This window comes from Eubalaena glacialis, chromosome 7 (genome assembly GCF_028564815.1).
Source record: "Eubalaena glacialis isolate mEubGla1 chromosome 7, mEubGla1.1.hap2.+ XY, whole genome shotgun sequence".
Taxonomy (NCBI): domain Eukaryota; kingdom Metazoa; phylum Chordata; class Mammalia; order Artiodactyla; family Balaenidae; genus Eubalaena; species Eubalaena glacialis.
The window spans coordinates 22,936,654-22,958,292 of NC_083722.1; the positions used below are offsets into that span (position 1 = coordinate 22,936,654).

Genomic DNA, 21,639 nt, shown 5'->3' on the forward strand with positions numbered 1-21,639 from the left:
GTTTTAAGATTGGAAAATATATTTTTCAAACTTGGTGCTGATACTGGTCTCACTCTTTAGTGATCAGCCAAGTCTGGGGATAAGGAGAAAGATCATATTCCCATCCCAGATCTCACTTTCCCCTGTGACACTGAGGAAATTGGAGAGTGATGCCCAGGCTGGGGGCTGTGTCCTGACTGTTGATCTGTCCTCAGTGCCTGTATTGATTGACAGCCGCTGACTTTGCGGATCTTGCTTTCTTCATGCTTGCCTCTTGGAGCACAGGTGGCCATCAACTCCTGACAGTTGACTCGTGACTTTTTTTTTTTTTAATGCATTACTTCTTTTTTTTTTTTAATATTTATTTATTTATTTATTTGGTCGCACCAGGTCCCAGTTGCGGCAGGCAGGCTCCTTAGCTGTGGCATGAGAACTCTTAGTTGCAGCATGCATGTGGAATCTAGTTCCCTGACCAGGGACCGAACGCAGGCCCCCTGCATTGGGAGCATGGAGTCTCATCCACTGCGCCAACAGGGAAGTCCCAACTCGTGACTTTTTGAAATGTATTCTTTGGGAGGGAGATGCTAACTAAGTCCAAGCAACACATCTGAACATAAGGAAGGGTGTTTGGATTTGCGGTGGGAGAGAGGAAGGTCAGACATCAAGAGGAAAGAATGGCCTGGTAATGAGTTATGAGACCGTAGAAATAGGAAACCAAGTCTAAATGTTCCTTCTTTTTTAAAAATCCAACACAGATCCCTATCTTTTGGCTAATACCTGGAGGAGAGGGATTGAAGGGACCTTGCAGATTGCACTGACAAGCCTCAGCCTGAGGGCCAGTGAGTGATCCATTCCAACAGGTCAGATCCTAGAAGCCCCCTCAATGGCTGGCCGCGGGGAGAGAGTGGGGGAGGAAGGCCCAGTACCAGGCAGCCTCTGCTCCGTAACTCTGAGGGGGTGGGGAAGGCAAACCCTGGTCATCCCCTGGCTCTGTAGCCCTTTTGTGTAAGTGCCTGGCAAGGGTGATGTGGGGCTGTGCCTGGGAGCACAGCTGCGACTCTGCTGGGGAGGAAGCAGGGCCAGGGCAGCTCTGCCCTCCCCGATCCTCCCCTGGGGCTTCTTCAGCTGTGGGGACACGCACCCCGAGGGCCTCTGCTTGGCCTGACCCTGCTGCAGGGGCTCTCTTTCCCCACTGACAGTGGAGATGGCCAGTTTTTTGAGCTCCTCTCTGCCCAGCTGCCTCCCCTCCCTCCTCCTCCTCCTCCAGCTGTCTTCCAGCTCTGCAGGTAAGATTTATCTTTATTCCTGCCCTGGGGAGACCCTGAGAACAGAAAGGCTAGTTCCCTGGGCTCACCTCCTTCAACTCACCCTCAAGTTGCAATGCAAGTTATCTTTTCAAAACATAGATGTGCTGACGTGGTTCCCCTCAGATACCGCCAGTGCCTCCCTACAGCCTTCAGAAGGGGACCCAGATCCATCATGCGACCTTAACTCAGGGCTCTCCTTGAACTTGGTCTTACCTATCTTTCCAACTTTGCTTTCTCACCTATCAAATGGGGAATATCATAATAACAGCCTCTTGGAGTTGCTGTCAGGTTTCAATGAGATAAGATATATAATATGCTTAGTTGTGCTTGTCCCATGGTAAATCATGATAAATGTTTGTTGAGTTGCAGTGTCTCATCATGTTTGAGAGTTCTGTTTCACACTATCAGGCACTAATACGTTTTTACAGAGGAGCCCTGCTCTCCGAAGACAGATTCCCAATCTCAGGGAGCCGCCTAACATAGAAGGCTCAGAACATATACTCCCTCGGGAAATGGCTGCAGGTCTAATGGAGAAACCAGCTTCATCTTCTAGTAGCTACAAGTCTGACAAGGAGATATATCCCACAGAGGAAAAAAGACTGGGAACATGTACAGGGCAGGGTCCAGGAGCTGTAGAGAGGATTGAAGATACAGAGGAAAAGAAGAAGGAGGAAAGAAGGAAAGAAGATCCTCCACCTCTAGGGTGGAAGATCTCAGAGAAGAATTTGGGACCAGGGTGTGAACAAGTACAGAGGGCTGAGAAGTGATGGAGAGGTGGTAGTGGAGGAACGACCAGAGCAAAACCTCTAAGGGGAGAAGAAGGATCAAGTGGGCCAAGTCTGAACAGGGAGGCCCACGGGACAATTAAACCGCAAGATGCTGGACCACATTCCAAGGTGGGACCTAAAGGCTGGGATGACCACATGCTAGAATGTTCTGTCCAGGGAACTCATGGTATCTCTATAACCAGAGACCTTTAAGAAAAATTGAGCTTCTCCCTGGCTCTAGAATTCTATTTAAAAATCAAGTGTCTTCTTCTTTCCCTGTTTTGAAGCAGCCCTTCCCATGAAGGGCTTGTTTGTCAAGGTTCCCTCTGATGCTCAGTTTCTTTTCTTTTGTGTCTTGGATAGGACAGTTCAGAGTAATGGGACCAGGGCAGCCCATCCGGGCGCTGGTGGGGGATGAAGTGGAATTGCCCTGTCGCATATCTCCAGGAAAGAACGCTACAGGCATGGAGGTGGGATGGTACCGACCCCCCTTCTCCAGGGTGGTTCATCTCTACCGAAATGGCAAGGACCAAGATGAAGAGCAGGCACCTGAATACCGGGGCCGCACGGAGCTGCTGAAAGAGACTATTGGGGAGGGGAAGGTGACCCTCAGGATCCGGAATGTAAGGTTCTCAGATGAAGGAGGTTTCACCTGCTTCTTCCGAGATCATTCTTACCAAGAGGAGGCAGCAATGGAGTTGAAAGTGGAAGGTGAGTAGTGTCTATAATAGTGGGTATTGTCTGTTGCGTGGCCAGGACCTCCCTTTGAGCCTTCAGTCATTCTCTCAATTGAGATGAGATCCTTCAACCCAAACAGCTCATTCCTGGGAATTAACTCCATAGAGATACGCACATCAGTATCTCTGGGAACTCATATGCTCACATTGTCCGTTACATCATTATTCTGCATGGGAAGGAAGCCAGAATCAGAGTCCGAGCCCATGAGTACGGAAGTGACTGAGTAAACACTGTTACCCATACAGTGAATATCATGCAGCCATTTAAAAGATTGTTTTAGAGCCATTCCAGACAGCTTGGAGGCATTTTACAAGGTACTGTTGAGTGATAAAAGCAAGCTACAGAATATAGGGAACAAAAACAAAACCTTACATTTTATATATCAGAGAAATATATAAAGATATCCATAAGAAAGTTAATATGATTCACTTTGGGGGAGACAAGGGAGGATGGGGTGTGATCCAACTAAAAAAGAAAAAAGACCATAATTTTATCCATATCATATTTATCCATTTATATAAAAGTGTGTATATAACATGCACATTTGTGGGTACGTATAGAGAAATTTAAAAAAATTTTAAATAGAAAAAATGATAAATGTAGGCAGCAAAATCCAAAATAATCAATTTGTGATTATTTTGTGCTACTAGAGGGGACTATGACTTATCTGAAAGTTAATCAAAGTATCCAAGTGGACCTTTTCCTTCCTTGTTTTGCTTTGGATTGTCTTTTCATTTATTTGTTATAAACAAGGGCCTTATTCCTAAGGCGTCAAACTGATCAAATCCTATTACAGTGAATTCCTCAGTTGATGTGTTTGTGGTGTTTTATTAGATGAGGAACATTATTAAACAATATATTCCTGGTAAACATAGTTGCAAGGAGTTAAACAAGTAGAGCTAATGTCTGAATATAATCATAGAAAGAGATGTTACTTATAGATTTTACCTCCACTGCTTCCTTTCTCCAGAATTTCGTTTGTGGTATGTTTTATGTGAGGGATGACTTTGAAATTTATTTTTTTGTTTTATCCCCAAGGGGTTAAGACTCGGACAAGGAGGGGGAGATTTGAAAGTTAATTGCTATTTAATTGAGGAACAAAAATATTCTGAGGCCTGAGCCTCAGGTCATTTCCCTTCCCTCCTCCCCACCTGCAGGGCAAACATCAGACAATCGATCACTTTTGTATCTCAAGGGCCACTGTTGCAGTGCTGGGACCAGAAGATGGCATTGTATGCGGGATAACAAAGCACTATTTCTAGAGACGGATCTCAGGGATGTGAAAACAGCTTTGTGTGTCACAGAATGTTCTTCATACAGCTGTTTTCACTGGGGGATTTTTACCTGCAAGGAAGTCTGATAGTGAGAATCTCTCCAGTTTTCCGATTTTCCTCATTCTTGTTCTGTAGCTTCCTAGCTCAATAACTGCCTCCCCCAGTACATCCCCCACCCCACCCCAACAAGCAAACAAACAAACAAACAAACAAACAAACAAATGAACTGCCTGGGGAGAAAGTTTTCCTTTGGGTGGATTTCCACATTCCAACCCTCTTCCTCCCTTCTCATAATCTGCATGCCTAAGAGTCTTTTAAAAAAGAGAGTTTTATGATGGACCACCCACCTAGCGTGAGGATCCAGGAAGCTGAGACAAATTTAGGACTGAAATGCAGTAACTATGTGATTGCCAAGTTTCAGGTGTAATTACCTCCCCTCTTTCTCTAAAGAGTTTCTAATCTCTCCTTCCAACTTTGTATTTTTCTTGTCAGTTTTGTGATTTTATTACTAGTTGTCTCTAGTCCTTTCTTAAACTCTTCATTATGAAACTTTAAAACATATACAGAAGTAGAGAGATTATTATAATGAGCCTCCAAGTTCCCATCACCTGACTGCAACAGTTATGACCCAAGGACAGGCCACCTGTTTCACTAGACCCCACTCATCACCATCCTCCCCAAATGAATTCCTCCGGCAAATCCTAGGCAGCATTATTGTGTCATTGCTAAATCCTCAAAACTGTATGTCTCAAATAGAAAAACTCAAAAAAACCCCACAAAAAACAAAAAAAAACAAAACAAAATCATAACCAAAATATTATTATTACATCTTTAAAATTTAACAAAAATTCTTAACAATACCCAGTCTGTGTTCACATTTTTATGATTGTTTTATAAATATATTTTTACAGTTGGTTTGCTTGAATCCAATCCAAACAAGATCCACAGGTTGGTATTCACCCTGTAGAGTTTCCCACGGTCTAGATTTTGCTGATTTTATTCCCATGTTGTTTAATACAGTGTTCCATACCCTTTATTTTCTGTAAACTTATAGATTAGGATATGAACAATAAGATTCAGGTTTGATTTATTTTGTCAAGCATATTTCATAGGTGATGCTATCTATATACTTCGTTCATATCACTTTACATCAGAAGTCTCATAATGTCTCCTTTTCTCTCTTTTTGTGATCCTAACCCTTTGTTAAAATATAAAAGGTGTACAAAAAAAGGAACTAAAATATGTAATTGCTAAACCATGTTGCTCCAGGTAACTTCCAATGAGAACTCTGAAAGTAGAGCTGGCTGTGTTTTCTCCTGGGGAACACAGTAACAGACAAGAGCCTGAAACCGCAGCTTGAAGGGTGGTATTTATACCTAAGAAACCAGTTTGACGTTGTTTGCTGTGACTTAATGCCTACCCTGATGGCAGTATCTTTAGCCCCTCAACGCAGAGAACAAGATGAAAAGGGCCGGCCCTGCACATTGAGATTACACATGGAAAGCTTTGGGGCACTGAGCCGACTCTAGAACGGGCAATAGATGGCGCCAGAGAGCCAAAGGTCATCCCCTGTCTCTTCATCTTTCCCACTCCATGTCTGCTCAGTTACCAAATCCGGCGGACCCTACTTTCTCAAAAGCTCCAGAAGAAAGGTTCTTAACTTTTCTTTGTGTCATGCACCCTTTTGTCGGACTCGTAAAGTCGATGAACCCCTTCTCAGAAGGATATTTGAAATGCATAAAACATACTTGTACTGAAATACAGTTATCAAAATATTAAAGTAAGATATAGGGTGGCCCTAATAATAGTGTCATTTCAAAATGAACATAAGTGATATTTTGAGATTTCTGTACTGTGATATGAAAATATCTGTGATTTTTAGGGATGACAAAGTCTCAGGTTCTGTTCATATTGTTGTGGAGTGTTGCCTACAAACATAACTGAAGGAAACACTAAATTTCAGTTTAAAGTTTACTGAAAATATGTATTTTTTTTCCTATTTAAGTTCACCTTGACTTCTTACACCGCCACCACTGTCCTAGGCTCATGTTTTTTACTTTCACCATTACCATGGCCTCTTAATTGACTGCCCTCGCCCCCCTCCTCCAGTCCTGCAGTCAGTAAATCAGATCTTGTCACTCCTCAGCATGAAATGCTTCAGGGTACCCCGTGACCTTGAGGATCAGATCTAAGTCCCTTTCGTGGTTCTCAAAACTCTCCAAGACTGGCCCAGTATACAGCCTCGACTCCTGTCATTCTAAACCACTGGCCCTTCCCAGAAACAACCACTTACTTTTCCTTTAAACCTAAGCTTAGGTGTTAGTTCTGAGTCATCTTCTTTGAACCTGACTCATGGAGCCGTGGGCACTGTGCTGGGTGTTGAGGATACAGTGCTGGGCCACCCCGGTTCTGCCTTTCAGATCCCTTCTACTGGATCAACCCTGGAGTGCTGGTGCTCATCGCGGTTCTACCCATGCTCCTCCTGCAGATCACTGTGGGCCTTGTTTTCCTCTGCCTGCAGCGCAGACTCAGAGGTACAGGCTGGAGGGTGGCTGGCTGGGGATCCTTCCCTAAAGTGCCTGGTCTCTTGGAGCTTGGTCAGCTAACGTTTATTTTTGAGGGACTTCTGGGTTCAGAACTCCATAATGACCAGTTTTACATCCTACCGAATGTAAATATCATTTAGATAATAGGACCTTTCATTTCCCTATGAGGTAGGGCTGATATATAATAGCCCCATTTTACAGAGGAAGCAACTGAGGCCTGGAGTGGTTCAGAGATTTACTCAAGCTGGCACAGCTTATAAGTGGCAGAGCTCAGGCCTAAACCCCTATCTTCTGGCCCCTGAAACATACACAGCAGCTCATGCAACTGGGGGAGTGTGAGCTTCAGAATCAGGCAAGTCTGTGCTACTAGGTTTAAATAAAGATACTGTAAGTAAAAGTCCCTACCACACAGTAGGTGTTGTTTCCTCCTTTTCCATCCAACACTGAGGACACGGGTTCAACCATCTGAAGCTTCTCTCTTGTGCCCAAGAGCTTTCATTTTGAGACTTCTCCCCGCCACCAAGCGTTCTCAAAGCTAAAGCCCGCCGGGCCTCCAATTCTCCTCCCCCTCCCATTCCTAAGAGGATAAAGCAGCAAGGAGGGCTTGGAGTATATGAGGGGGGATATTGGTGGGATCTTCTCTTCCCTTGACCTCGTCCCAGATACTCAGTTACCTCTTCTCCCACATGAGAAAGGTCTTCAGCCCACATGGCTGAGCAGAAAGAACCTGATCAGTGGAGTTGGGCAGCCGGGTTTAGATCCAGTTCAGACAATGACATGAACCCTCCAAGCCTCAGTTGCCTTGTCTGATTCAAGTAGAGATAACACCCTCCCTCCTACAAGTTATGGGAGGATTAAAGGGGATAGTGTTATGTAAAGCGCCTAGTACAGAGCCGGTCACAAAGCAGCTGCTCAACTAAACGTTTAGTTCCTTCCTTCCTCATTCAGATGGGAAGTAGCTTTAGATTTACAGTGACAACCCAGCGGGGTGGAGTGACATTGTGAACTGAGAACCAGCAAGAAAAGGAGCAGAGAGCAGTGGGGGCGGTAATAAAACCTTAGATTGGTTTGGGGCATTGGTGAACATCGCTGTCTACTGAGCTTCTCGGCTTTCTTTAACCCAATATTTAACCCAGGCAATAGCCAGGGAATGAGCCTGAACTCCTGCTTTCAAATCTGGTGCTCTTCTCACTCTAAGGATGTTCATGGGCTACTGAGAAACACCCTGCACAAAGGCCCAAGGCAATGGGTGTGGAGGGGCCCCATCTAGTGCCTGAGCTGGAACTAAAAATGTCGCCTTTTTCTATTTTAGGAAAACTTCCAGCAGAGATAGGTGAGTTCCAGGCACCTTCCCTCCCCATGCCTCCCTCCAGGTCTTCTGGCGTAACTGAAATGGTCATTTTCTCAGACCATCTCTGCCTCTGTCCCAATACCCTGTGCTCCCTTCAGGCGGAAACTTCACTATTTAAAACCCCTATAACCAGTCGTAGAGTCTCATTCCTCTTCCCTGCCTTCAGCCAGAGTAGAAGTAAAATCCTACAGCTTCCTTTCCTCCATGTGCATCACTTACAATTTAAAGTGACTAAATAACAAAGGCTCAGAGGAGAAAAGATTGTTTTGAGTGCCATACTAATAATCCCTTTCCATTTGTTCTTTCAGAGAATCTCCACCGGACTTTTGGTAAGTCCTGGGGTACCCAGCCCCCGCAGGTCAGCTTGGTGCTTCACTCGGCTCCTGTTACCTGGGGGCGTAAGGACCCCTGGCTTCTGGTTGGTTTCCTCCCTCTCTTGTTCTTTCTTTGAATGTCATCATCTGCACCTAGGATGGGTTAGATAATAGCAAACACTTACATTACGCTTTCATGTACCTGGCACTGTAACAGTTTCCCAAACGTTAACATTCTAGGAATTACAAGTACTTTATGTACATTACTTCTTTTTTCAGGAATTACAAAGGGGAAGTAAACAGATCCTTTGCACATCAACTTGATGTCTAGTTGGGGAGGTGATACATATACATAAATTAACTGGAGAACAAAGTACATATACGTCATCGACAACTCACACAGAGGAATGAGTTTTCACAGTACAGAATGAGTAACTACATGTGACTCCTCAGGGAAGGCGTCTTGGGGGAAGAGTGAAGACATCAAACCCCACTAGAATGTTGGCCTGGACTTCCTGGTGGTCCACTGGTTAAGACTCTGCACTTCCACTGCAGGGGGTGAGGGTTCAATCCCTGGTGGGAGAACTAAGATCCCGAATGCCGTGCAGCAAAAAAAAAAAAAAAAAAAAAATAGAATGTTGGCCCTAGGACATGGTCTCTGTCCTTTTTGTTCACTGCAGATTGTCCAGTGCCTAACGACAATGCCTACAACAGAAGGGCACCCAAATATTTGTTGAATGGATGTTGCAGAAATTATAAGATGGTCCCTGCTCTGAGCAGCCTTCCTGAACAGCCTCTCCTCCTGAGGCTGGAGGTGCCCCTGGCTCCACGCTAGCATTTAATCAGTGTGCAGAAAAAACAACACACACAGTCTGCAACTCAAAGGGGAGGAACAGGATCTTTGTTTTACGGGATTCAAATAACAAAGGTCTTAACTTTTTGTACTCTTTGGCAATCTGGTGAAGCCTCATGGACCCCTCCCTTCCCAGAATGTTTTGAACTGTACACATAAAATATAACACATAGGATTACAAAGAAAACCATTGTTTTGAAATAGTTTTTGAAATATAAACAAATGTGTGATAAAGTAACAAATGTTTCTTTAAATAACAAAAATATACATTAAATAATAAAATGTAGCAGCAGGTCTAATAATTTGGTGATTTCAAAATATTGATAAACAGTATTCTGAGATTTCTGCAACAACTCTGAAGGGAATGTGGTTTCCATTGGTGATAAAGTCACAGGCACTGCTGATAACTGGTTTGTTAGCTACATTTTTAGTGTAAGAGAATGCTAAATTCAGTTTGAAGTTAGTGAAAATAAAAATGTAGCGCTTTTCTCATCCAAATTCATGAACTCCCTGGACTCTATCCACAAACTATTTTGGAACCCAGGTTAAGAACCTCCCCCCTCCACCACCCAAAAGAAACCCAATAATAAATGGAGAGGGGTGGGTGGGACACAAGGGGGAACGCATGTTAATCCTGTTTGTTCTGTGGCAAACGATTCAGATCCCCACTTCCTGACGGTGCCCTGCTGGAAGATAACCCTGTTTGTAATCGTGCCAGTTCTCGGACCCCTGGTGGCCTTGATCATCTGCTACAACTGGCTACACCGAAGACTGGCAGGTGCAGTGCTGGGGCAGCAAACAGGACCACTGAGCAGCAGGGGATCAAGCCAGCCCTGAGTGGGAAACATAAAGAGGGTGGATGGAACCAGGGCTCAAGATTCAGAGCTGGAATTTCCTTCCTGCTCTGTCCACATGGCCAACTCCAGGCTCCTCAGAGAATCCATGAAGAGAACCGCTTACTGAGATCTGTGGGGTCCCTTAGTGGAAAGGGAGGGGGCGTGACTATGAATTCCACAGGGAGGATGTGGGAGGAGTTAGTCATCTTCCACTCATCACCTATTTCTCTTTGTTTTCAGGGCAATTTCTTGAAGAGCTAAGTAAGTTTTCTTCTCTTTCTTATAAGTTGAGAGCAAAAAACAAAAAAAACAAAAACGAGGAAAGCAGCAAGGGGAAGGGGGGGCTATTGAGGGATCAAAATCCCAAAGGAAAGGAAGGGCTGGTGAGCCTGGCTGGAGGGAGGACTCCTCCTCCACCTTCGTGCTCCAAAGCAAGAATCCCACTCCAGCTGGCCTCCTTTCTCGATTGTTCCCTACAGCAGCTGCCCTGGGCCTCACCTCCAAGACTAGATGACTCCACAGGGCCTTTCTTCTCCCTGGTGTGACAGTTTCATGATAGAAACTGTTGACAGCTTTTTCAAGTTATTTTCTCCTCCTTCTAGGAAACCCCTTCTGAATGATGTCGCATCTTGGCAGGGTGGAGAAGAGCCTGGTTGGCCCAGAGACTGGTCCTCGGGGATGTCGCATCCATCAAGTTGCACACTCACTGGCCTCTTTGCTGTGGGGACATTCCAATCTGCACTTGCAGGAATGCTCTGAATTCCAAACAGGATCAACCTCTCTTCTGTCACCTACTTAGTCTCTCCCTTTCCCCAGCTCCTTCCTTCCTCTCCCCCTTTACGCTGCCCACATATTTCTGCTCCTTGGTCTGTCTTCCGTCTGGAAGCCCTCTCTGGCTACAGCCGGGCAGCCGCTCTCCTCTCCAGCAGAGGGCACCTGTGCTGCAGAGTGACACAGACAAGAGGGTCTCCGCCATGAACTGAGACCAGGAACCTCTTCACGGCAAATTATAGCACACCAACTTTGCAAATGGTGGTCGTTTCTTCCAAGATCTCAGCCCTGCTGGGAAGGAGCAGGAAAAGCCCAAAACATCCAAGACAGCGCCAAGTGACCTGCACAGTGAGGACATGGCGAGCCCTAACCAAAAACAGGAGATGGGGAGAAACCCACAGAACACTGGCCAGAGCTCCATCTTGCCCCGGGCAGCCTACCGAGGTGCCAGGGGAGCAAGGGATGAGAACTGGGCCACACACCTGCTTTAAAATGCCTCCCTTCTACATCTGGTCCAGATGGGTCCCTCGGACTCTCTCCCCCACTCATCCTTTTTCTCCCATCTTCATACCTATTGGAGTGTCCACTGTTTTCTTCAACAACTACTACTTGATGGTCTATCAGACACAAAGAAACAAGCTGGGTGCTAATTAATAATACTACAAGTTTCCACGTGCCACCCCTTGTCCCTTTTCCTTTCTGTATTTCCTTCATTATTCCTTCACCTCTCTCTTCCTCTACCCCAGTCTTCTTACCCTGGAGGTCAGCCCTCAGGAAAACCAAACAGAGAAAGACCTCGGGTGGAAAGGCCATTTATTTACATTCCAAGACCTTCACTGCCTTACCTGCTTTCTTTCCTCTGCTGCCTTCTCCCCTCCCTTCCTTCCCTCTCCTGAGGGTATGGATCCAGGAGAAAGATCCATCTCCTCCCCTGCCACAGTGGAGGCATCGGGAAAGAAGCCAAGCCACTGACCCAGGATCGCCCAGCATTTATGGGGACTGCCCAGGCAGAGCCCCTTGCCCCTGTAGCCCCCCCAGTGACCCAGAAGGTCCTCTTTCTCCCCAAAGCAGACGTCGCAGATAGGGCAACAGTAGAGCTTCTGCTTCCAGTGAGTCTGCTGGTGCCTGACCAGCCCAGAGAATAAAGTGAAGGACTTGCCGCAGTGGAAGCAGCGGTTGGACTGCTCTGTGAAGTGGGCCTTCTGGTGGCTGGAGAGACAGATTTTCTTGCTAAAAGTCAAGGGACAATGAGGGCAAGAGAAGACCTTGAGTCTTGAAGGCTTTCCTGGGTGAGAGCTGGACTTGGTATCCAGGCAGGCGGCTCTCTTGTTGGCTGCCTGGCTCCTGGTCACAGGCTCTGGGGTTGTAACGACTGGGCGCTGAGCCTTCCCAGTGATTACCTGGTTCTTGGTTGCAGGTGCCTGGCTCCTGTCTATAGATGGCTGGGTCTGAGCCTCGGGACCCGTGGTTTTAAATGAGGGTCCTTGGGTCCCGGCCACTGGTGCATTGTTCGCAGTTGCCAGCCCCTGGAATCCAGCTGTGTTGTCTGGAATCTTCACCATATGCTTCTGGTTTCCAGCCCCCAGCTCCTGGCCTTGGTGTATCTTCTGGTGGCGTTTGAGCTCAGACTGGTCCCGAAAGCACTTCCCACAGAAGGGACACGAATGGGGCCGGTAACCCAGATGGACACGGCGGTGACGGCTCAGTCCAGAAGCATCACAGTAGGTCTTGTCACAGAGCGAGCAGCAGAAGGGCCTCTCCCCAAGGTGCTTGCGCCGGTGGTAGCTGAGGTCCTTGGGGTTCAGGAAGGACTTCCCACACTGGCCGCAGCTGTGAACAAACTGGTGGTTGTAGAGGCTGGAGCGCTTGCTGAAGCACCTGCCACAGGTATGGCAGGTAAAGGGTGGCCCAGCCCAGGATGCTGGGAACACTGGTGTCCTGTCCAGGGACCCAGCTGGAGCAGAGGATGGGCCTGCCCTTCTGCGAGCAAGGGAGACCTTCTTGTCATCGCTATTTCCCTCATCTCCCAAACTCTGACTCTGTTCTTGAAGTTCCTCTCTCGTGCCTCCTGTACGGAATGAGGAAGAATAGCGAGATTCACCAGGACAACCCCGACACAAGCTCTCCGTTCAGTCCAAGCGACTTCCCCTCTTTCTGCCCTCCCTCTCCCACCTGACATTCACGCTCACTCTTAGACCTCAGAGGCCAGAGATAAGAATAAACTTTTGGGTTTTCCAATTAAAAGCAAATAAAAATTTAACTGGAATCTTCCAACAATGTCAGAGATCAAAATTTTAACCACATTTCTTGAAATCCATTTCCTTTCATTTTCTTTTGTTTTTAAATTGAAGTATAGTTGATTTACCATGTGTGTTAATTCCTCTCATTTTCAATTTTGTTCGTACTCCCAGACACCCCAGATACCCACAGGTGACCTCATAATACATCATGCAAATTGGGACACTTGAGTGACGGAAGGTGCTATTAACAATCAAGCTAGGATGAGAAGCATAAACCAGGACTGTCCTGGCAAACCAGGAGCGTGGTCAGCTCAGACTTAAATTTCTCTCAAGTCCTTATTCTACTCTTAAGAACAAGTCTCCCCTGGTCCAACTCAGCATCAAGCTCATCTCCCTTCCCTTTCTTTTCTTTTGGAAAGGACTTTTTTTTTTTTAAAAAATTTTTATTTACTTATTTATTTTGGCTGCGCCAGATCTTAGTTGCAGCATGTGGGACCTAGTTCCCCAACCAGGGATCAAACCTGGGCCCCCTGCATTGGGAGCATGGAGTCTTACCCACTGGACCACCAGGGAAGTCCCGGAAAGGACTTTTTAATCAAGGCGGTATCACTGACATAAGCAACTGACATGGAATCTCTCCATCTCTAGAAACTGAAGATATTCATTTGTCCTGAATGGCTTAGATACTCATCTTCTTGAAGCCAGGGGACCTGAGCAGATGATGTCAAGGTTTCTTCCAGCTCCACATCTGACCAGGCAGGAAGGATGCAGGCTAGGAGCGGGTATGCAGACCCCGATCCTCTTAGTCATTTCCATCCTCCCAAGGCATGTCCTGGGTCCTTTTCACCCTCCTCTCTCCTTTGCAATTCTTACCTGAATGAAGGCCTTCTCCGTTTGGGGGACAGAGATCTGCTCTCCACTGTTTCTCTTCTTGTTCAAACTTGGCGATCAGATCTGGATTAGACAGAAAGATTCTGACTGGGGAGTGGGAAGGAGAGGAAGAGTTGAGGTCCCAGGCTCGGCCCCTTCACACCTGATGGGGACAACAGGCTACCTTCTTCCGTTATCTTTTGTTTAAGAGCCATAACCTGGGACACTTAGGTGCAGGGAGGAGAGACGCAAAAGGCCAGCCCTTAACAAAGTGCCTGGTACATAATAGGAGTGACTCAGTAAATACTAGTTGGATGAATAGGCAGATTTGCATACTTTGAGAACATTATCATCATGTCACAAGCCTTATCTTTGCCTTCATGCAAGCTTTCATTTCTTCTTTCACCCTGAGCCTAGTAACCCAGATCTTGCACACCTGGAACGTATAGAACCAAGGATCAGTGAAACTAATTGTGAGCTGATCTACCTGCCCAGGGAAACAAGATGTCCCAGAGGCCTAGGACAGAGGGCTTGTGAGGAACCTCAGCCTCTTACCCACAGACATCAGGTTTCTGAAGGTCTCTGACATAACGTCCTGGTAGAGTACCCTCTGACTGGCATCTAGACATTCCCACTCTTCCTGGGTGAAATTCACTGCCACATCCTCAGAGGTGACTGGCTTCTGGAAGAACAGGAGAGATTCAGAGAGTCTGTATATAGACAGACAGACATCCAGTCTCAAGATTCAGACAACTAAGAGAAAAAGAAAAACATGGAAGGAAGGGAGAAATAGGAAAAGACAAGTACAAACCCAGCAACTTTAATGTACAGACAGGAAAGGAAGGATGGAGAGGAGGGAAGAACAATGTGGGAGGAGAAAGGAGGGGTATATACTGAATATAAGTAGGAAGAACGCAAAGGAAAAAGGCTGCCACTCTGATGAATTTCAGCAGGTACTCCTTGAAGGATGCCAGGGTGGTGTGGAGTCTGAAAAAAAGTCCTTGAAACCCCTTCTCCTGGGTGCTGTTCAGCTTGGAACACTCTTGAGATTCCATTTGTTCTGTAGACAGGATAATGGATGAAAGAGCTCCTGGAGTCCAGGACCCAGTCCCTCCCTCTGTCTCTCGCTTGGTCTCCTCACCTTCACCCACGCCTTCCACCAGCATTCTCCCTTCATGGCTTCCTGCAGGGCCTCCTCATCCACCTGAGGGAGCAGCTTCTGTACAGGTTCAATTGGCTTCAGCAGGTCAAACACCTTCTCTTCCCTGATGTCTCTTTCTAGCTTTATCCACTCCTGGCCTGGCCCCCGAGGCTGACTGGGCTCCTTCCTGGGGCTGTCTACCTCCCAGTGACCGAGCAGATGCAGAGACTTTGAAAAGGCCCCAGGGTTTGATGTGGCCTCCGGTGGCAAAGGTATCTGCTCCAGGGGGCTGTCTTCCTTCTTTGTCCTGATGTCCAAATTCCCCTCTTTCACAGCTGAGAACATCTCTGATTCCCTCCAAGCCTAGGCCGCAGAGTTCAGGAAGCTGGTCACCCTTGGCTCAGCACCCACTGTTCATAACGCCAGGTTGGGGCTCTGAAGGCGTCGTCTGCCTTCTGCTTCACCCTGTTTCTAGCCACTGGCTGGTGCCCAACTCTAGGAACCTGAGGTCAGAGAGAAATCATATCAGCAAGAGGGGGAGTGAGGAACAGCAGTTTCCTAATCTGGTCAGGGAACACCAAGAGTTACTGAACCCCTGCTTTGTACCTAAAACCCCTCAGCACTGCCCCATGAGGTAACGATTAATGACCCCATTTTAAGGAACCTAAAGTACAGAGATGCTAAGTAATGTGCTCAAGGATACTCCCGGTCCACAGCAGAGTTTGTGTTCAAAGCCTTGACTCTACCACTGAGGACATGATTTCCGCTGTCCCAAAGCCCTCTCTAGAGCAACAGTATGGTATTCTGGAAAGAAAGCATGTGCCTGAGGTAACCAGCCCTGGATCTGTCACAAACCACCTTGTACAAGTTTCTTCATTCTGATCTGGTTTCACTGGAAAATGAGATTAAAGGAGACTCTCTGAGATCCCATCCAGGACCCAAAAATATACGATTCTGTGGATTTTTAATACATACAGATCCTTGTAAAGAATGATAATGGAGGGACTTCCCTGGTGGTCCAGTGGTTAAAGAGTCCTAGCTCTCACTGCAGGGGGCATGGGTTTGATCTCTGGTCCAGGAACTAAGATCCCACATGCCTCGAGGCATGGCCAAAAAAAAAAAAAGAATGATAATGGTAACAACCCAACAGCAAATGCTTCTGCAGGGCTCCCAAGGAGCCCGGCGCTGGGCTGCCTGCCCAGCCCAGGAAGTTCCTGCTCTGCCCACACGTGGCTGAACTCCCACCTCCTCCTACTGACAGCCACTCACCCGGCTTCTCCTCCCTCCAGATGGAATGAAAAGAATGAAGACATAAAAACCTGTTGACTTTCATCCTTTCACTTTTTTTGAAAGGTGGTAGAATTGAAAATGCCATCAAGGAAAAGGGCATTCAACAATGGAGTTAGTGGGATCGCTAAAAAGAAAGCTGACAGGAAAGGTGCATTCCTGGGAGGTGAAGTTGAGTCCCTCCTTCCCTCCCTCCCTTCCTTTCTTTCAAGACCATCCACAATCATTGCATGAGAGGGGCAGGTCTGGATTATTCTCCTACTCTCCAGCCAAACACAATGAAAGTAACACTTCAAAACAGTCTCAGTAATAGTATCCTCAAGGTCCTGGCTTTCCCGTTCTCCCGCAGGAAAGACCCACCCTTGTCAGTCGTTCTCAAAAAGCATTTGCTGCGGGTGGTAGCCTGAGGCCCTCGGTCCAGATTCTAAGCTGGTTCTCCGGTTTGGGAAGGGAGCACGACTATGGAGACTGAAATTTCTGGCAGCTGCTGCCTGCCTCTGGCACTTTTACCTCGATAGTACTTTCTACATCCACACGCCCCAGAGCTCAAGCCGGCTGGGCCGCGATGGAAAGAGGCTGGATATAACTCAACAGACTTTCCGCGCAGATCGGTTTATCTGCTGCCGGCCCGTCCCTGCCCTTCCAGAATGTAAATCCCTCGAGGGAATGTGTCGCCATTTTCCAGTTCTCTGAGTCCACCCAATCTCTCTCTAACCCCAAACCCGTCCATGGTTTCCCATAGCAATTCTGAGGACGACTGAAATCCCCACCACACCTGCCAGGCTTCGTGGGGTCCGCCCTCGCCGCCCCCCACCCCGGTGTTCCAGCCACCATTGTTTTCTGCCCTTCGGCCAAGCAAAACGACCCTCGGGCATTTGCCCTTCTCACCCGGTCTTCGGGTCTCTGCTCTGTCCCTCAAGGACCCTTTGCAGCTCCTGCCCAGCTCTGCCGGACCAGATCGCGAGCCCACAGGGCGTACCTCCCGTCACTGCGCGCGCAGCCCCACACTCCGGTCTCGGGGCCTCCCGCGGGCAGGGACGGAGAGTTTCGCTCACCACTGCGTGGCACGCTCGTTAATACCCACTGGTTGGGGTTTCTGTGCCCTGAACTGGTCCCGTTGACTGGGACGGCACTGCCCGATGCCTGTCTGCCCCGAAACTTCGTTGCTGGGATCCCGACTTTTTCAGCACGTGCCAGGAGCCCGTCCTCTTCGCCGAGTCCCCCACGCGGCCGGAGTGGTCGGCGCCCTGGGCCATACCCTAACCCAGGCTTCCCCATGGGCCCCAGGGGTTGGAAGCTCCCCTCGCCTGCCGAGGTCAGGGGCGGAAGGTTGCGGGACAAAGACCCTTCACTAACTTCCACCACCGCGAGCTCAACTCCCCGCTGTCCTACTCACCCACCGCTGCCGAGGACCGGGACTTTGGGACGTAGGATTTCCGAGGGGCCAGCGGCGAGCCCGCTCCACCCCAGCGCACGTTTACCGGCTGCCCACGATCCCGTCCCGGCCCCACCAGGGCCCGGCACCGGCCCCGCTCTCCTCGCCTGTTTCCGAAAGGCCACCATGCACCCTGCCGGGTTAAGCTTGTGGGCCCGCCAAGGTCAAGAGTTCACAGTCTAGGAAGCTTAAAAGGAAGAGGACCCGCCCCGCCCCACTAGCCCATTCCTCCTACCAATTGCAGCCGCTGGTCCCACCTAGCGCTCGGATCTCATTCCCAGTCTTAATTTAGTCTTGGGGGAAAAAAGGATTAAATTACCTCTGATTAAAACACATAATCACCAACCACCATCACCTAGAGCCCAAAGGAGAAAAATGAGACCATTACGCGCTCCCAGAAAGAGACCTGGAGGCACACAGCACCTTAAAAAAGCAAAGGCAGGACTGCCCTGGTGGCGCAGTGGTTAAGAATCCGCCTGCCAATGCAGGGCACAGGGGTTCGAGCTGTGGTCCAGGAAGATCCCACATGCCACGGAACAACTAAGCTCGGGCGCCACAACTACTGAGCCTGCGCTCTAGAGCCTGAGAGCCACAACTATTGAGCCTGCGCTCTAGAGCCCACAAGCCACAACTACTGAGCCCGTGAGCCACAGCTACTGAGCCTGCGCGCCACAACTACAGAAGCCCGCGCGCCTAGAGCCTGTGCTCTGCAACAAGAGACGGCACCTCAAGGAAGAGAAGTCCCTGCTTGCTGCAACTAGAGAAAGCCTGCAAGCAGCAAGGAAGACCCAATGCAGCCATAAATAAATAAAATAAAATAAATTAATTTTAAAAAGAAAGAAAGAAAGAAAAGTGAAGGCAAACCGCTGTGACTTAAATGATGACAGCAGACAGAGGTAGGGGAGCAGAGAGGACATGTTCAGGTAAAGTTCTACTTACCTTGGCCACTTACCCAAACCCAGTTTGACCTTTCTCAGTAATGCCTTTTTTTTTTTTTTTAAATCAGCTCAATGGAAATCACATTTTTCCTTTCCACTTAATTAGCATTTACCATATACCATTTTGTATCATGATCATATTTTATATTTCACATTGGCGTGGGGTTTTGCAATTTACAAAAAAAAACTTGTAAACATAGCCTCCATTAAATCCTCACAAACATCTTGTGAGGTAGGAATTTGTTATTCTGTCTTCACAGATGAGGAAACAGGCTCAGAGATGTTGAGCCTTGCCAAAGTCCACATCTGGTTGTACTGGGACAGGAAACCAGACCCCCTGCTTTCAAGTCTGTACACTGGAGTCTTGGATCCATGGTTAGTACTGGATGGCCGGCAGATGCAGGTTTTAAATCTCTTAGTGTTCCCAAGGTACCTGACCCTGTGATCTGCCCTTGTGGACAGACCATTCATGTGGGTGGGCTGAGGAGGCTCCCACAGAGTCAGATGGAGACAGTAGGCTGGTGGAGATGGTGATGGAGGCAGCCTGTGCTCAGTGGCACCCCTTAGGGTTTTGGACCTGCCACCTTCCTAACATGGTTACTGGGTACACTCATCTTGAAAAGCAGCATCAGCTTGCTACTGGGCTCCTATCAAAACTAAACCCCTGACCCATGGAGGCCTTCTGACACTCTAGCTTAATGCTCACATTTGGGGGTAGGTCAACTTGGACTCAACTTCTAACAAAGTGGGAAGGACCCAATAATCCTCATTTGGGAATGGTATATTTAAGGATGTGGCTGGCCTGGCTTCAACATCTCTACTTTACATGGAAAAGTGGCAGATATCCCTCTGGGAAAAACTTTATCCCCTACTCTGCCAACTGAAGCAAAGCTGCTGGTTCCATGGGGCTCTCAGTTCACAGAGATTCCCCTAAATGCCTGGCCCTGGTTCACTGTGGTTCGGCTAGGCTGAAACCCAATGCTGTCCCTGGCTGATGCAGCCATTCAATCTCATTGCCACTGATGCAGAGCCAAAAATGGATGTTGTCGCTCCTCTTGGTGGGTAGAACACAAGGCCATTTCATAGCTCTCACCAATAACCTCTTTGATCAACCTTCCTATAATTTTACTGACTCTTGTGCTGTTGCCTACCTATGTGGTATGCCACTTGAAAAACTAGACTGGTGAGACATCTGTCTTTGGAGCTGCAAACTGTGGAAATAAACCATAACTGCTTATCTAACCATCTGGGTCACTCAGGTGAATGCCCACAAGAAGAGCCTGGTTGCTGATGGAATTGACTGGAATCAAGCTGCTGATGGAAACATGTTTTGTGAAGACAGTCCCCACTGCTGCCTGAGTCCATCATCATACCAGACATGGCAAGACATTCACCATCATAGACTGGGCACACAGTAAAGGACTCAGTTTCTGATTTGGACTTGCAATTACTGCCAAAAGTTGACTTGTCTTACGATAAGGGAGGCCACATAGCAAGGGGCATTGTCCTCATCTGCTCCTGGCAGATGGACTTCATTGGCTCTTTGACCCCCTCAAGGGCTATCAGCGGCGCCTCACCACTGTTGACACTGTAGGGTACAGTGCTGTTATTCTAGCCCAGCCTTCTCCATCCATACCATTGTGCCCCTTGAAACTAATCTGTGCCATGTTTTTGGCCTCCCAGGAAACGCAGCAATGGTTTGCCTTTTATTTGCCTATGCTAAATGGCCTTGCTGATCTGCTTACCATCCCCCTTGAAGGATAAAATGTACTCCTGTTCAACCTTACTGTAATTTGTAGTGCTACTCCAATGAAAGACTTTATAATTAGTTCTATTTAAAACAACACACCAACCTTGTACACCTTATATCCTGAGGCTCAATTTTCAAGCCACTATGACTTCCATGGTTAAAGATAATATCAGGCATGCTTTAATGAGTTCAAATTCTTATCTCATGTAACTGACTCAGTATGAGGGTTATAGTAATTATCTGCTTTGTCTCCTGCCCCTGTGACCTGATAAGCTCTGTTTCTATTTTGGACTTTCTTAACCCTCAACTATTGGCTCAGCTCAGCCTAAGACTCAGACTTGTCCCATCCCTAGTGGAACCCAATTCAATAGTTCTACGTCCTGGATTTGTCAGTGCTTCTATTCCTATTCATGTGTTTTATCCTGAGTCTTATAACTGTTTGTTTATCTTATTCCTTTGGTACCCTACTCCAGTTCCTTAAATGGGTTCCATTGGTTTCCTGCCTGATCTCCAACTTCTAAGGACTGTTGCTCTTCCTTGGCCTCTTGTTTTCTGTGTCATGCATTCTTACACTTGAACCGTTGATCCCTCTTGTTGACAAATGCCTATCAGGTCTTCTGCCTGTTGTTGGCACCTTCTCCTTTTCGTTCCACCTTTAACTGTCCATTGGATTTAGCCACACGGAGCTCTTTGCTGATGACTCCGCAAAAAGGGATTTGGTGGATTGATGGGCACTGAAACTAGAATGCAGGGAGCTGGTATAGACTTTCTAAGGGACTTGGCTTTAAAGGAGTGCAAAGAAATAGCATAGTAGCTTATTTATTCTTTTTTAAAATTTTTTTGGCTGCACCGCTCAGTTTGTGGGATTTTTCCCTGACCAGGGATTGAACCTGGGCCCTCGGCAGTGAGAGCACAGAGTCTTAACCACTGGACCACCAGGGAATTCCCACATAGTAGTAGCTTATTTAGATGGGAGAGATTTGAGTACATTTAAAGGTCAAAAGGATGGTCCAGCAGTGAATATCTTCATGGTAAACAATTACCAACAGTTATGTATTAGGTTACTTTTCAATCCCACTCAACTCAAAGGCTGTATCATTACCCTATTGATTTGAATTTCTAAGTCTTTTGCCTCTGCATCCTGAGGAACCACATCTTTGCAAGGTATAAGATCTAAAGCTGCAACATGATGATGGAAGACCAGAGAACAGATAGGACAAAAAAGTCTGCATGAGGCAAATC

At 47.4% G+C, this 21,639-nt stretch overlaps 2 protein-coding genes across 3 annotated transcripts; one reads left to right on the top strand and one right to left on the bottom strand.

Annotated features, from left to right (window-relative positions):
* Positions 1–1,183: 1,183 nt before the first annotated feature.
* On the top strand, positions 1,184–10,316 carry MOG (myelin oligodendrocyte glycoprotein). Its single transcript, XM_061194906.1, is given in 8 exon segments — positions 1,184–1,265; positions 2,417–2,764; positions 6,486–6,599; positions 7,924–7,944; positions 8,271–8,291; positions 9,791–9,907; positions 10,206–10,276; positions 10,278–10,316. Coding segments are annotated over 8 exon segments (813 nt in total).
* Positions 10,317–11,569: 1,253 nt separating this feature from the next.
* On the bottom strand, positions 11,570–15,423 carry ZFP57 (ZFP57 zinc finger protein). Of its 2 annotated transcripts, none has more exons than XM_061194908.1 (4): positions 14,988–15,423; positions 14,402–14,525; positions 13,850–13,930; positions 11,570–12,804 (listed from the first exon to the last, which is right to left on the bottom strand). In XM_061194908.1, the coding sequence occupies exons 1-4, from the start codon at positions 15,330–15,332 to the stop codon at positions 11,570–11,572; spliced, it is 1,785 nt and encodes a 594-aa protein (XP_061050891.1). In that variant the 5' UTR covers positions 15,333–15,423. The 2 variants fall into 2 exon arrangements, with proteins under 2 accessions (XP_061050891.1, XP_061050890.1); XM_061194907.1 differs by having other exon boundaries at positions 14,402–14,528.
* Between the last annotated feature and the right edge of the window lie 6,216 nt (positions 15,424–21,639).